We start from the raw sequence: 13,725 nt of genomic DNA, 5'->3' as shown, positions 1-13,725 counted from the left end.
GCATTGGTGAATTTGGCCTCCTTCAATGAGAAGCTATGTTAAGATCTCTACATTAAATGAAAAATGTAGAGAAGTAAAATTAAACACAGCAACAGGTTATAGTGAGTGCTCTTTAGAATTTCAGATTAACAAATTTGTCCCAAAATGATAAAGTAATAACTTACTAAATGAATAATGCAACACAGAATAGATTTTATCAGGATCTCTCTCTCTCAATCTCTCTCTTTCTCTCTCTCTCTCTCTCTCTCTTTCTCTGTCTCTGTCTCTCCCTCTCACACACACATACGCACACTTCCATCCACATCCATACATGAGTCTGTACACACAGCTCAGAATTTATAACACTGCTACTAAAGGTTTAACTTAGATAAATTAACTATGATAAAATACTGACATTGTGAAAATATCTGTTTATGTCCAATACCCCATAGAGGGCATCTTTTTGTGAACTTCTACAAAGCTTAAAGAAAGAAAACAAGAAAGAAAAACCAGAGTCCATGACAGGAAGGATGAGTGAACTGCTTGGGGGTCACAGCTTCCCGTTCTCCTCGCCACTTTCTTTCTCCTCTATGGCTTCCAGGCTGCGCTTGCTCTTGGCCTCAGCACCGCTGCTGGGGGCTTTACTAAGTCCACAAGACAAGCACGCCAGCTGGATCTGCTTCATGTTTTCTATAGCTTCATTCTTGGCATTCTTCAACAGATCTCCTTGGCCCTACAAACAGGTAGAAATATACATCAAAGAAGGAAGTTATGGGTCAGGCATATCCTAAGTGACATCACTCTATATCCTTAGTGCTGTTGTTCAGTGAGGAAACAGACCCAGACTCCAGAGCCCACTTTTCCAAGGTTTAACCCAAGGTTCTTTCCTAGCGTTATTGACAGTCTTTGCTCTTTAAGCCAAAGACCTCAACTTGACCCTTGTCGATCAGCTCTGTGGTTACCAGCAGCCCCTTGAGATTCCTGTAGTAGGGAACCACCTCAGTGGGGACCCTCCTCTGACTGTACCGAGGACAGTCAACCCTTCATCACCTGCACCCTGCTGCAACTCCTGTCCCACCCAGGCCCAGCATTCCTAGGCCTGAGAGAAAACAAGGAAAGAAGCTCTTCCTTAAAGAACTGAAAATTAAGTCAGCCCCTCGGTGTACAAGAGCTTACAAAGCAAAACATCTTTGGTAAAGTAAATCACACACTCTTATGCTTGGTGAGCTGGTTTTTACATATTGGGTTATCCTTGCAATCTGCCTTTTTTTTGTTGTTGTTGAGGAAGATTCACCCTGAGCTAACATCTGCCACCAATCTTCCTCTTTTTTTTTTTTCCCTTGAGGAAGATTTGCCCTGAGCTAACATCTGTGCCAATCTTCCTCTATTTTGTATGTGGGTTGCCGCCACAGCATGGCCACCGACGAGTGGTGTAGGTCCACACCCAGGAACTGAACCCGGGCCACTGAAACAGTGCGCACTGAACTTAACCACTAGGCCACAGGGCCTGCCCCACAATCTGTCTTTTGATAAATTGTTAGTTACCCACATTCCTTCTGTCTTTTCCATCATCCTGAGGACAATGTTCCCATCTGGCTGATGGAGAAAGAGAGGCTCCAGAGGCTCAGCGTGTCAATCAAAACAAAAAGCAAATGACAATCACGGGGAATCATCAGCCGTCAGTTACATCAGTGTCTAAAGAAGAGCTTTTCTCATTATTTTTATTTTAGTTCATCGTTATAACGATCGAGTGCATATGTTGATGCTGGCCCAGGGGCCTGAAGGACTACACCTGGGGAAGCCAGAGCATGTTTCCATAGTGTACAGACAAAAGAGGAAGCAGGTCCTGCTCTCTCTCCTCTCCATTCTCACGGCAACGCCTGAGAGTATGACCCTGAAACTGCGAAGGACGATATGGGAGGATATGGAGGTTACACTGATTGCTGGAGCGTTCCTCTACAAAGTGGAGACTCAGAGAAAGGCTGCGTCATGGAATGGGTTTACTTTTAGAAGTAAACTTGGAAGTTTTATAGTCTAGCCCTCTCATGGGGAGAAAAGAAGCTGAGCCTGATGACCTTAAATGACGGACCCAAGGTCACAGCTGGTTAATGACTGAGCTGGGACTAAAGTCCAGGTCTTCTCCCTCTTAGTTCAGCACCTATTCCACACACCGCATTTATAATTTAATTTAGACTACAACTAAAGACTAGAGAAGGAACAATCTGTCAGATAGAGATGGATTTTCTAAGGGAAAAATATTCACTATACCAGCAGAATTTGGGGAGCTGGGTCTTAACAGTGTAGACCTAATGAGTCCCCTCTTGACATTGAAAAACGAAGTCATATCCACTTTGAAAATGCAATTCTTGAGTAATAGTAATAAAAATACAACATATAAAGTGCTCACTCCGTGCAAGCACTCTTCCTTGTGCTTTATATACGTTCGTTCATTCAATTGTCACCACATCCTTATGAGATAGGCACTTTCTTATTCTCAGTTTACAGATAAAAAAAACTGAGGCCCAGAGCAGTCGCCTTCCCAGAGTCACAACACTGCTAAGCGGCAGAGCTGGGGTTGAAATAAAGTGCAGCCACTGGCTCCAGGGGCCATAGTCTTAACCACTACATGACACGGCATCTCTTCAAGGCAAATCGTGCACTCCCTACAGAGCACATTAAAGCCTCCTGCTCACTGTTACCCATGGAAACAACACAGACAAAAGGAAAATCACTGCCCATGCCATACAGTCTGACAGAACTTAGAGATGGGATCTACAGTCAGGAAGATCAGGTACCCAAAGAACCCATGGGCGGGGACAAAAGTCAGAATATCTTAGTTTTGTTTTTAGCTCCAACAACTTCTCCCTGGACCATTTTCTCTTTTGTAAAAACAAAAATATCCTTTTGCCTCCCTAAAGATTAAAGATAATACGTTGGAAAGCTGTTTGTGATTTAAGTAATCACAAGTAAACTACACTATAAGGTGATAAGAAAAACAGTTAACAAATTCTACAACTATAATAAACCAAGATATAATAAATATCTTGGTATTGTGCATATTTTAATATAAATTTTACTAACTTTAAAATGCATCTACAAGAGTCTGTTTTACAAAGATATGTACAGTATTACAAATGGAAATATTCCATTAAAAGCCAAACTGTATTAATAAAGAGATTATACCCACACTCATTTTCAGAGTACTACTTTTAAGTATTCCTTTTTCTTTTAGTTTTGAAATTTTCATCAAGCATTTTAAAAAGCACAACAAAAGCAAAACTGGCATCTTCCCTAACTGCAAGAGAACAGTGAAATATGCAAAAATATCAAGCTAGGTACGCCAACGTGTAACGCTCTCATATCCCTTCTGCAGCAGTTTACGAGACATGTCTACTCAATCAACCAGGATGTCATCTCATTGGTTCTGAGATGTGCCATCCAGGCCTAAATGCCAGACTGCGCCAGTTCTGGTAAATAGGAGTCAGTCTCTCTAGAAAACAATGGCCAATTGGAGAAAACAGTTTGTGCCAGTGCACAAAAACACAACATGCTTTCTCCTGATAACCAGGAGACAACATGGCCTGGCTGAGCAATACAGACAGAAAAATATAGAGAAATTAAATTGTTAACTAAGAGAAGAAGAAAAAATGAAAGACTAAGTTATGAACCGTTTACACGGAAACATTCATGTAAAAATTTTGTTTTCTATTTTTTCAAGAAGGAGGAATAGAGGTCATCTTTCTGTTGTGTGGTTCAAGGAATCAATTCCTTGAGTCCTCCCAATAAGGGTACCAGAACTAGAAAAGACAAATTTTGGGCAAAATTGTAAAGGATAAAGTTTATTGTTAACAGCTCCCATCCTGGATGGCATTCCTATCTCATGCTTTTTCCCATTTTTTGTGCAGCGATTTCCCCCGACCAATTAGCATCCTTCTCTCCCCCCAGAGTCCCTCTCAAACTCCTCTTAACTAGCCAGCTTATACCACATGTCCTCCCAAAAAACATCTCTGTCCCGTGTATCATTTCCCACAAGATATATTAGGTATTTCAGAGTAGCTAAGCCATTTAAAGGTATTGGTGTATAGTGTGTATTTAAGGATTATTGTACAGGGCGTTTCTAAAGAATATGCTCAAAAATTCTCCTCAAACAGAGGTCTTGGGAGACAAGGAGAAAGGAGAAAAGCCCAGGAGAATTCATTATCCTTGGTGGTATATAAATTGAAACACCTCTTGGATACTAAAATAAATCTGGGATTGTTATGGCTTGGAATGTAAAATTAATGTACAATTTGATCATTGCACATTCAACTTGAAAGAAACGTCAAGCTGCGGCCGACGTTTCAATACACCAGCAATCTCATGGGAATTTGCAGTTTCTCTCCTCTGGTACTAGGGATGCTTCAGGAAGAAAAATGAGAAGGACTGCTTTAACCCAAAGAAAAGTAAGAGTAAGAGCGGGCACTCAGGCATAACTGATGCTAATGGGACAACAGGACATCAAAAGTCTCAAGAGCAAAGGCCACCAATTCCGCCTCCATGGTTATTTGGCTTCCGAATGTCAGCGTCCACGGAAATCCCAACACATTTAAAGGGTAATGCTTAGAATCATAGAAAACCATAGAGAGATCACTATAGAGATTTTGAATCTAAAACCTAGTGATGATTAATACATTTTTTAAAAAGAGACATTAAGCATTCATAACCAAATCCTTCCAGCTGCATTAAATGGCATTTAAAAGACATTATCTAGAAATCGAGACATATTTGATGCCATATAGATTGTAAACGGGGCTGCTGTACAATACCATCACAATTTTTATTACTATTGATAAGTTTATTACTGACAGTAAAATACTGTCACAACACAATGCTATCAGAAGCTAACATTTATTGAACACAGTATACTAAGTGTCAACCAATTTGCACACATTATATCATAACCATAAAAGGGGCTGGAATTCTACATGTAAGTTATCTGTTAGTCATATAGTTGTAAGTTATCTGTTAGTAATACATTTTATTATCTACCCAAATACATTTAGGATTTTTGTTATTCCTGTTCTTACTAAGAAATGCAGTTTCCCCCCACCGTTTGAAAATAGTTTTGGCCACAATCTGGCAGAGTAACTTACAAAAGACACCCATGGCTCCTTCACACTCATTTCCCATGAATTGTACTAACCTTTGTGACCTTAGTGTACAAAAGAGCAGGAGAACATCATAACCAGTGTCCTTGTCGCGTGTGAAGGAAATGCACTGGTTGTCTCAGAGCACACCACAAATATTTAAAGCAGCTAACTGAGACTCGGGAATGGAGAGAATCTCACATATACACAACTACACACATCAACAAATGCAGCTCTGTCTCCAGGAAGATTTGTGTGGGTATTTTTCAGCACACACTCAATGGCAGATTGATTCCCCTGATATTCATTTTTTTTTGTTTTCTTTTTGTGAGGAAGATCGGCCCTGAGCTAACATCTGCCAATCCTCCTCTTTTTGCTGAGGAAGACTGGCCCTGGGCTAACATCCATGTCCATCTTCCTCCACTTTATATGGGACGCCACCACAGCATGGCTTGACAAGCGGTGCGTCAGTGCGCGCCCGGGATGCAAACCGGCAACCCCCGGGCCGCCGCAGGCAAGTGCGCGCACTTAACTGCTTGCACCACCGGGCCGGCCCCTCCCCTGATATTCTTTCCACGTGAGAGTCCCCACCCACAGCTAGAGTCACCCATGGATAATACTGCAGTAAAAGTCAGCCACAGACAGCACAGTGGAATTACCAGCTCTTTATTTGTTCCAGCTACCATTTGGTGGACAAGACCATACTGTGGTGGGCTGTGCACTACTACCATCTTACTAGTTGAAAAACCATGTTTTTGGGGAATCTCTATATTATCTAAAGAGGTTAAATGTTTTGCTCCAAAGAGGTAGAAACAACTATTACAGTGTCACTTGAGAAATTAAAAGAGCAGATAAAAAATGTGTTGATGTCATGACAGATGTACTTCCCTTGATGTTACATTTCTGGAATATTGGCTCTCCAGAATGAAGGCCTAGCCATGTAGGGAAGGTATACAAGATGTTAACAAGAGTTACAGGGCACAAATGTGTAGCCATTAGGGGATTATGTGCAAAATACCTTAATTGCACAAAAATAGAAGTTTCCATTGCATTTTGTTATCAACACTCAGATTTATTATTTTTCAACATCTTGGCAACCAAATATTTCAACTGTATTCTACTCGCTACTTAAAAAGTTTAATTTTTACTCTATGAACACTCAAGAAATATGGATGAATTATTGTAGAGTAGTTCTGGTCCAAGAATATTGCTTAATGGAGCTTTTTATGTTACTCTTCTCCTGAAACTCTGAACTCAAAACAAATTAAACACTGCTTTTCAAATATTTATTACATGCAATTAAATTATTTTATTTTTATAGGAACAGAAAGGGAATTACATTGGACTCATTCACCTGAGCCATTAGATTTTATAATTTTATATAAACTTCAGTTTTTTTAATTAGTTTTGTGACTGGTACATTTTAGTATTGGTCATAAACTCCAATTAATCAAATGTTTCTGAAGACTATAGAAATAGAACATAAATAAGTCTTTTTAAAACCTGAGAATATAATTCTGAAGGAAGAATTTATAAAGTATAGAAGATATTTCAAAGAAATTTTAATAATTTAATACCAAAGAGAACACAATATTGCAAAATAAAGCAGAGTGACATGTTTAATAAGCATAACCACACAAAAGTCTATAAAAAATCTGAAGTCATAATCTGTTAAAATTCAACATAATGAAAATTATATTTGAAAGTTAAATTCGAAAGCATATGTTTTAAGACCTGGCAAATAAGATCTTCTTTTTTCCATATTTCTTTCTCAGATATCATCCACGTCAACTGTAACATCCATTGTTACAATATCTTTCTTATTAGGAAATCTTGACTAACTTGAAGGAATGAAGGACCCTATTTACTTCAAAATGTTAACTAATTGCATCGTAAGCAGAAAACCTCTGTATTAATCATGTTTTTTAAAAAAAGATTTTAATATAGAGGATGCCATTTTTGTGTCTTTGTGTATAGAGAATACTGCATATAAATGAAGTCTTTTAACATTATTTAAATACTACTCACTAATAATAACAATAACATCACATTAATAGAATGAAAAATAAAAATAATATGATCATCTCAATAGATGCATAAAAATCATTTGACAAAATTCAACATCCTTTCATAATAGAAACTTTCAGCGAGTATAGAAGAAACATATCTCACATAATATAGGCCATATATAACAAGCCCACAGGTAACATCATACTCAATGGTGAAATGTTGAAAGCTTTTCCTCTAAGAACAGGCACAAGACAAGGGTGCCCACTCTCACTATTCCTATTCAGCATAGTACTAGAAGTCCTAGCCAGAGCAATTAGGCAAGAAAAAGAAATGAAAGGTATCCAAATCTGAAAGGAAAAAGTAAAATTGTCTTCGATTGCAGATAACCTGATCTTATATACAGAAAACCCTAAAGACTCTACCAAAAAAACTGTTAGAACTGATAACTTAATTCAGTAAAGTTGCAAGATACAAAATCAACATACAAAAATCAGTTTTGTTTCTATACATTAACAACAATCAGAAAAAGAAATAAAGAAAACAATCCCATTTACAATAGCATCAAAAACAATAAAATAGGAATAAACTTAACCAAGGAGGTGAAAGATCTGTACACTGAACACTACAAGACATTGATGAAAGAAATTAAAATTGAAAGAGACACAAAGAGACAAATAGAAAGATATCCCATGTTCATGGATCAGAAGAATTAATATTATTAAAATGTCCATATGACCCCAAGTCATCTGTAGATTCAATGCAATCCTCAAAATTCCAATGGCATTTTTCACAGAAAGACAAAAACAATCTTAAAATTCATATGGAACCACAAAAGACCCCAAATAGCCAAAGCAATCCCAAGAAAGACAACAAAGCTGGAGGCATCACACTTCTTGATTTCAAACTATATTATAAATTTACAGTAATCAAAACAGTATGGCACTGGCATAAAAGCAGACACATAAACCAATGGAACAGAATTGAGAGCTTAGAAAAAAACCTACGCATATACCTTCAACTTAATATTTGACAAGGGAGCCAGGAATACACAATGGGGAAAAGATAGTCTTTTCAATAAATGGTGCTGGGAAAACTAGATATGCACATGCAAAAGAATAAAATTGCACCCATTCACAAAATTAACTCAAAATGGATTAAAGACTTAAATGTAAGACCCCAAATCAGAAAACTCTTGGCAAATAACATGGATAAAGCTTCTTGACCTTGACCTTGGCAATGACTTTTTGGATATCACACCAAAAGCACAAGCAACAAAAGCAAAAATAAACAAATGGGACTACATCAAACTAAAAAGCTTTTTCACAGCAAAAGAATCAATCAACAAGATGAAAAGGCAACCAAAGAATGGGATAAAATGGTTAATATCCAAAAGATATAAGGAATTATATATATATATATATATATATATATAAAACAACTCAAAATATATATAATAACTCAATAGCAAAAAATCAAATAATTTGATTAAAAATGGGCAAAAGACGTAAATAGATATTTTTCCAAAGAAGACATACAAATGGCCAACAGATGCATGAAAAGGTGCTGAACATCACTAATCATCAGGGAGTGCAAATCAAAATCACAATGAGATATCATCTCACACCTGTTAGGATGGCTATTATCAAAAAGATAAGAAATAACGAGTGCTCCTGAGGATGTGGAGAAAAGGCAAGCCTTGTGCGCTGTTGATGGGAATGTAAATTGGTGCAGCCGCTATGGAAAACAGCATAGAGGTGCCTCAAAAAATTAAAAAGAGCTACCATATGATCCAGCAATTTCACTTCTGAGTAAACAACAAAATGAAATTGGGATCTCAGAGATACCTGCACCCCATTTTCATTGCAGCATTATTTACCATAGCCAAGACGTGAAAGCAATCTGAGTGTCCATCAAACGGATGAATGGATAGAGAAGATGTGAGATAGATATCCATTTATCTACACCTATCTCTATCTATCTATCTATCTATCTATATCTATAGATATCTACCTCACATTTCATATGTATATATACATTCACATATATATCTATCTCACATTTCACATATACATATAATACATATATATATTCATATACATATATATAACATCTTTTTATACACTCATGCGCCACACAATGACATTTCAGTCAACAATGGACCACATATATGACGGTGGTCCCTATAAGATTAGTACCATATAGCCTAGGTGTGTAGTAGGCTATACCACCTAGGTTTATGTAAATATACTTTATGATGTTCACACAACGAAACTGGCTAATGACGCACTTCTCAGAATGTATCCCTGTCGTTAAGTGACGCATGACTGCTTATAAAACATCTTCTTTAATATATATATCTATAATATATATGAGAAAGAAGGTAATCCTGCCATTTTCAACAACATGGATGAATTTTGCAGGCATTATACTAAATGAAATAAGTCAGACAGAAAGACAAATACTCTATGATATCACTTACATGTGGAATCTAAAAAACAGAGCTCATAGAAACAGAGAGTTGATTGGTGGTTGCCAGGGTGTTGGGAGAAATGGGTGAAGGTGGTCAAAGGCTACAGACTTACAGTTGCAGGATGAATAAGTTCTGGAGATCTAATGCACAGCATGGTGACTATAGTTAACAGTACTGTATTGTATACTTGAAAGTTGCTAAGAGAATAAATTTTAAAAGTTCTCACCACAAACTAAAGAAAAGGAACTATGTGAAGTGATGGACACGTTAACTAACCTTATTGCGGTAATCATCTCACAATATATACATATATCAAATCATCATGTGGTACACCTTAAACTTACAAAATGTCAAATGTCAATTATATCTCAATAAAGCTGAAAAACTACTACTAATAATATTATAATAATAATAAAATTAATAATAATCCAGTAGCCACAGTACTGACAACGGGTACTATTAAAGATGGATAACATCTGCATCCATCAACAAACCTACTGCATTGAGATGCCCTTGTTGAGCAGAGCTTACATATAAGTATGGAATTTAATGTCTACAATTCTCATTTACTGTCCCTGTTGTATGTTGTTCTAAGCTATATGTATGTGAACTGAGACACTCCCACCTCCTCCCTTTGATTTAGGAACAATGGTGATCTCCTTAGCCATCAATGAGGGCTTGGGCCTTCATTTTTGCTTTATCCACCTATATATCCATCAAGCAAATCTTTGTTAAACATTTACTATATACCAGATTTTGTCTTTGACCTGCAGTTCTGAACTCTGTGAAAACCAAGCCCCTTTCAAATAAATATTTTGTGAGGTTCCCTTTATTATCCTAAAATGAAAGTCACAAATAATATAACCTAGTTATATATATTATGCAAAATTAACTAAATATAGTATCCTAGTTATACTACAAGGAGAAATTAGAGAATGGTCATTTAAAACAATATGTATTGCAATATGTAAATACCCAGGCAGGCACGCAAGAAACCATAATGAAGTAGGCAGATGCCTGCACTTACTTAATATGAATTTATTTAAGTTTAAAGGAGAAATAAGAAGATCAGATGCCATTCCACACACACACAAAATATTTAAAAAATGACAATAAAGGTGTACCAGATAGACACTAGTATAAAAGAAAATAATGGCAACAGACCAGACTCATTTGCATTTAATAAAAGAAGGAAGGAAATAACCTTAATTAAGTTAGGGATAACATGCCAAGACAAGCACAGACTCTCACCATGGAAAGTCTGATAATCCCACAAGTGAGGAAGTAAATAATATCCATACAGCCCACCAAAGTGGCCAAATCTTTAAAAGTACCTCAAAGGACATTTTTCTTGTGATTGATAATATCCACTTCACAGGATACTCTGGGATGCCTACCGTGAATTGTCAATAATAACAAATAAAGTACCAAATTACAATCAACTATCTCACTTCCAGTTTGTTCCAATATCACTATATAGCAATTATACAATCAAGAAGACAGAACACCCGGAGTGAATGCATTACTCAGTAATTTGGAAACAACATCTTTATTCATTCATACGTCCCCCTCAGTAACTACGTTTTCCTCATGTACTGGGCCTTTCACATAACTTCCTGTAAAAAAATCAATTAATATTATTTACTAAAGCACTCTTATTTGTATTTTAGAGGGTTTAGTTGGGCAGGACTAAGAAAGTCTTGAAGGACACAGGGCCGCTCTTCTTATGTGGCACCGTCCTGCACAGTGCAGGACATCTAGCATTCCTGGCCACTCCCACTGAATGCCAAGAGAATCCTCCAAAATTTCCAGAACACCCTCTAGGAGGCAGTACTGAGCCCATGAAGAACCATCAGGCTAGACTTTGGAGATACCATGGTAAGCACAGATGCCCTTCCTGCCCACATAGAACTTAAGTCTAGTTAGAAATACAGGCTTAAATAAAAAAATCACAAAAATGAAGTTAAGTCTCATCACGAGTTGTGTTACGTGCTTAAAGGAAAGGAATGCAATGCTGAGAGAACATGTAGTCTAGTGGATCAGGCTAGGCTTTCCCGTTTAAGTGACTATTGAACAACGATTTGAAAGATGAAGAGGCATCTTCATTTCTTCCTTGGCATCTTACAATCAGTAAAATACAATACAAGAATCTTTTGAAGCTTGCCTTGAGTCTTCAATCCTTCCACAGTCCTACAGATACAGATATAGATAGTACAGCAAAGTGTTCTAGAAGGATACTGCCTCTACGGCACAGCACCAAAATTGCCTAATCAATCCCATTTTTTCTTATATTTTACCAACTTAGAATTTATTTCGTTTCCTTGAAATTTATACCTGAAAAAAACACTGAAAGTAGAAAATAATAAAGTACCATTTAGTGAAGTATCATGTTCTTCCGCTATAAGTAAGAGTTCTCAGCAATTATTTCAAATTTTTGAGACATTTGAGAAACAGCTATAATGTTTTTTTAACTTTACAAATGAAGAAAAGGACTCAATAAAGCTAAATAAATACATTGCCCAGGTTCACGCAGGAAATAAATATGAAGGAAATAACTAATAATGCCTGCTCCCCGGGCCAACAGATGCTTTTTCTTTCATTGTATTATTTTTCTTTGCACTTAGGTACATTACATAATATGTTGCACATGTCATCTAACAGATCTTAGGAATATAGAGAAGAAAAAATAGCTTAAGATCTGTTTGGTTTAAAAAAGAAAAAATCCTCTGATAGAACCCCATGAAAGTCCCAGATATAAATACTACCTTTGTGCTGATACTTTGATGTCTGATTTTTGCCTTCAGTGTGGATACAGTTTGGAAGAACTTAATAATTTTAATCCAAGCCATATTTTCAGAAAACTAAAATACAAAAGCAATGGTAGAAGATTCATGAGAGGGAGAAGTATGGAGAAGATGATTGGTTTCCACTTTAAAGATATCATCATAAGTCCTAATAGTTCTGATCCAAAAAAAAAGAAGATTATAAAAGAATCGAATTTCTTGCAGGCACCCGCTGAACATTTTAAAGGATGCTATTAATGTGAGGACTCAGGAGTTAGTTCTCAGATCTCTGGGATACTGATTCTCCTTGCAGTACCCATGAGCCCCTAAAAACCTCCCACTTAAGTTGGCTGCCCAAGATGGCAGCACACTCAAGCTGAGGAGGAGAACCAGAACTCCAGGAGTGATGAAGGAACATATCTGATTCTAAGGACTCCACATTTCTCTCATATAATAACAATTTGGCCTAGAGGCTTTGAATTATAACCACATTGCTATTCTACAGGTTAACTTATAGTGTCACCTCCACTGGCAGATTAGTGGGTTCAAATCCTGGCCGCACCATGCACTAGTTTTTTGACCTTGGGCAGGTCACTTGGTGCCTCGGTTTCCTCATCCATAAAATGGCTACGATAATTGTACCCACCTCTAGGCTTATTGCATGATTAAGTGAGATAATATATGTGAATCATTTAGAACAATGCCTGGCATATATGGCAAACTCTGACTGTTAGCTATTATTATTATTCTAGAAACGGAAAATTAAATTCAGTAAACACTGTTTTGCTATCAATAATGACGTTACAGACATCTACTGCGCTTTACCTTATAAAATGTGAGGAAACAAAAACCACTTTGAAACTTAAGAAAGACAAGTTGGTGAACTGGGGAGAATAAACTGTTATTGAGAATAAAATTCAGGGTTGATCACCCATTAGTCCTGTGAAAGACCCCATAATGATTAAAATAAAAGGAGTAACAACCGCATTGATGTGGGAACTTTCCTTGGGGAACCTCAGAATGTGTCATCCTCTCCTCTCCAAAAGCTTATTTTCTTATTTGTAATTTAGAGGTTACAACATCGTTCAGTGTAAAACATTGAAGCATTGCTTGCTATTGGAACAGACAATTTCAAACAGCTGTTTCATTTAAGCCAGATGAAAAAATAAAAATGAACTGAAATCATCTGTCACCAAAAGAAATTAATGACAAACATTATCCTTTGTGACAGACTCAATATATTTCTGAAGATACCGTAAGATGGGCTCCTGCGAGGGTGCTCTGGTTAAGAAGCCATCTGCCTGCTTTGGGCAAAGGACTGCCAGCCTAATCCACTTATAGAAAATGTCAACAGAAT

At 37.0% G+C, this 13,725-nt stretch overlaps 1 protein-coding gene across 3 annotated transcripts in view; it reads right to left on the bottom strand.

The window, feature by feature from the left end:
• Positions 1–241: 241 nt before the first annotated feature.
• Positions 242–13,725, bottom strand: part of PLCL1 (phospholipase C like 1 (inactive)) — a 325,277-nt gene continuing 311,793 nt past the window's right edge. For all 3 annotated transcript variants that reach the window (XM_058549516.1, XM_058549515.1, XM_058549514.1), the window contains exon 6: positions 242–712. In XM_058549516.1, the coding sequence (XP_058405499.1) occupies positions 530–712 (183 nt within the window). In that variant the 3' untranslated portion in view covers positions 242–529. The remainder of the gene's footprint in view (positions 713–13,725) is intronic.

The sequence above is a fragment of the Diceros bicornis genome, chromosome 10, assembly GCF_020826845.1.
Source record: "Diceros bicornis minor isolate mBicDic1 chromosome 10, mDicBic1.mat.cur, whole genome shotgun sequence".
Taxonomy (NCBI): domain Eukaryota; kingdom Metazoa; phylum Chordata; class Mammalia; order Perissodactyla; family Rhinocerotidae; genus Diceros; species Diceros bicornis.
This window is presented reverse-complemented; position numbering and strand designations above follow the sequence as displayed.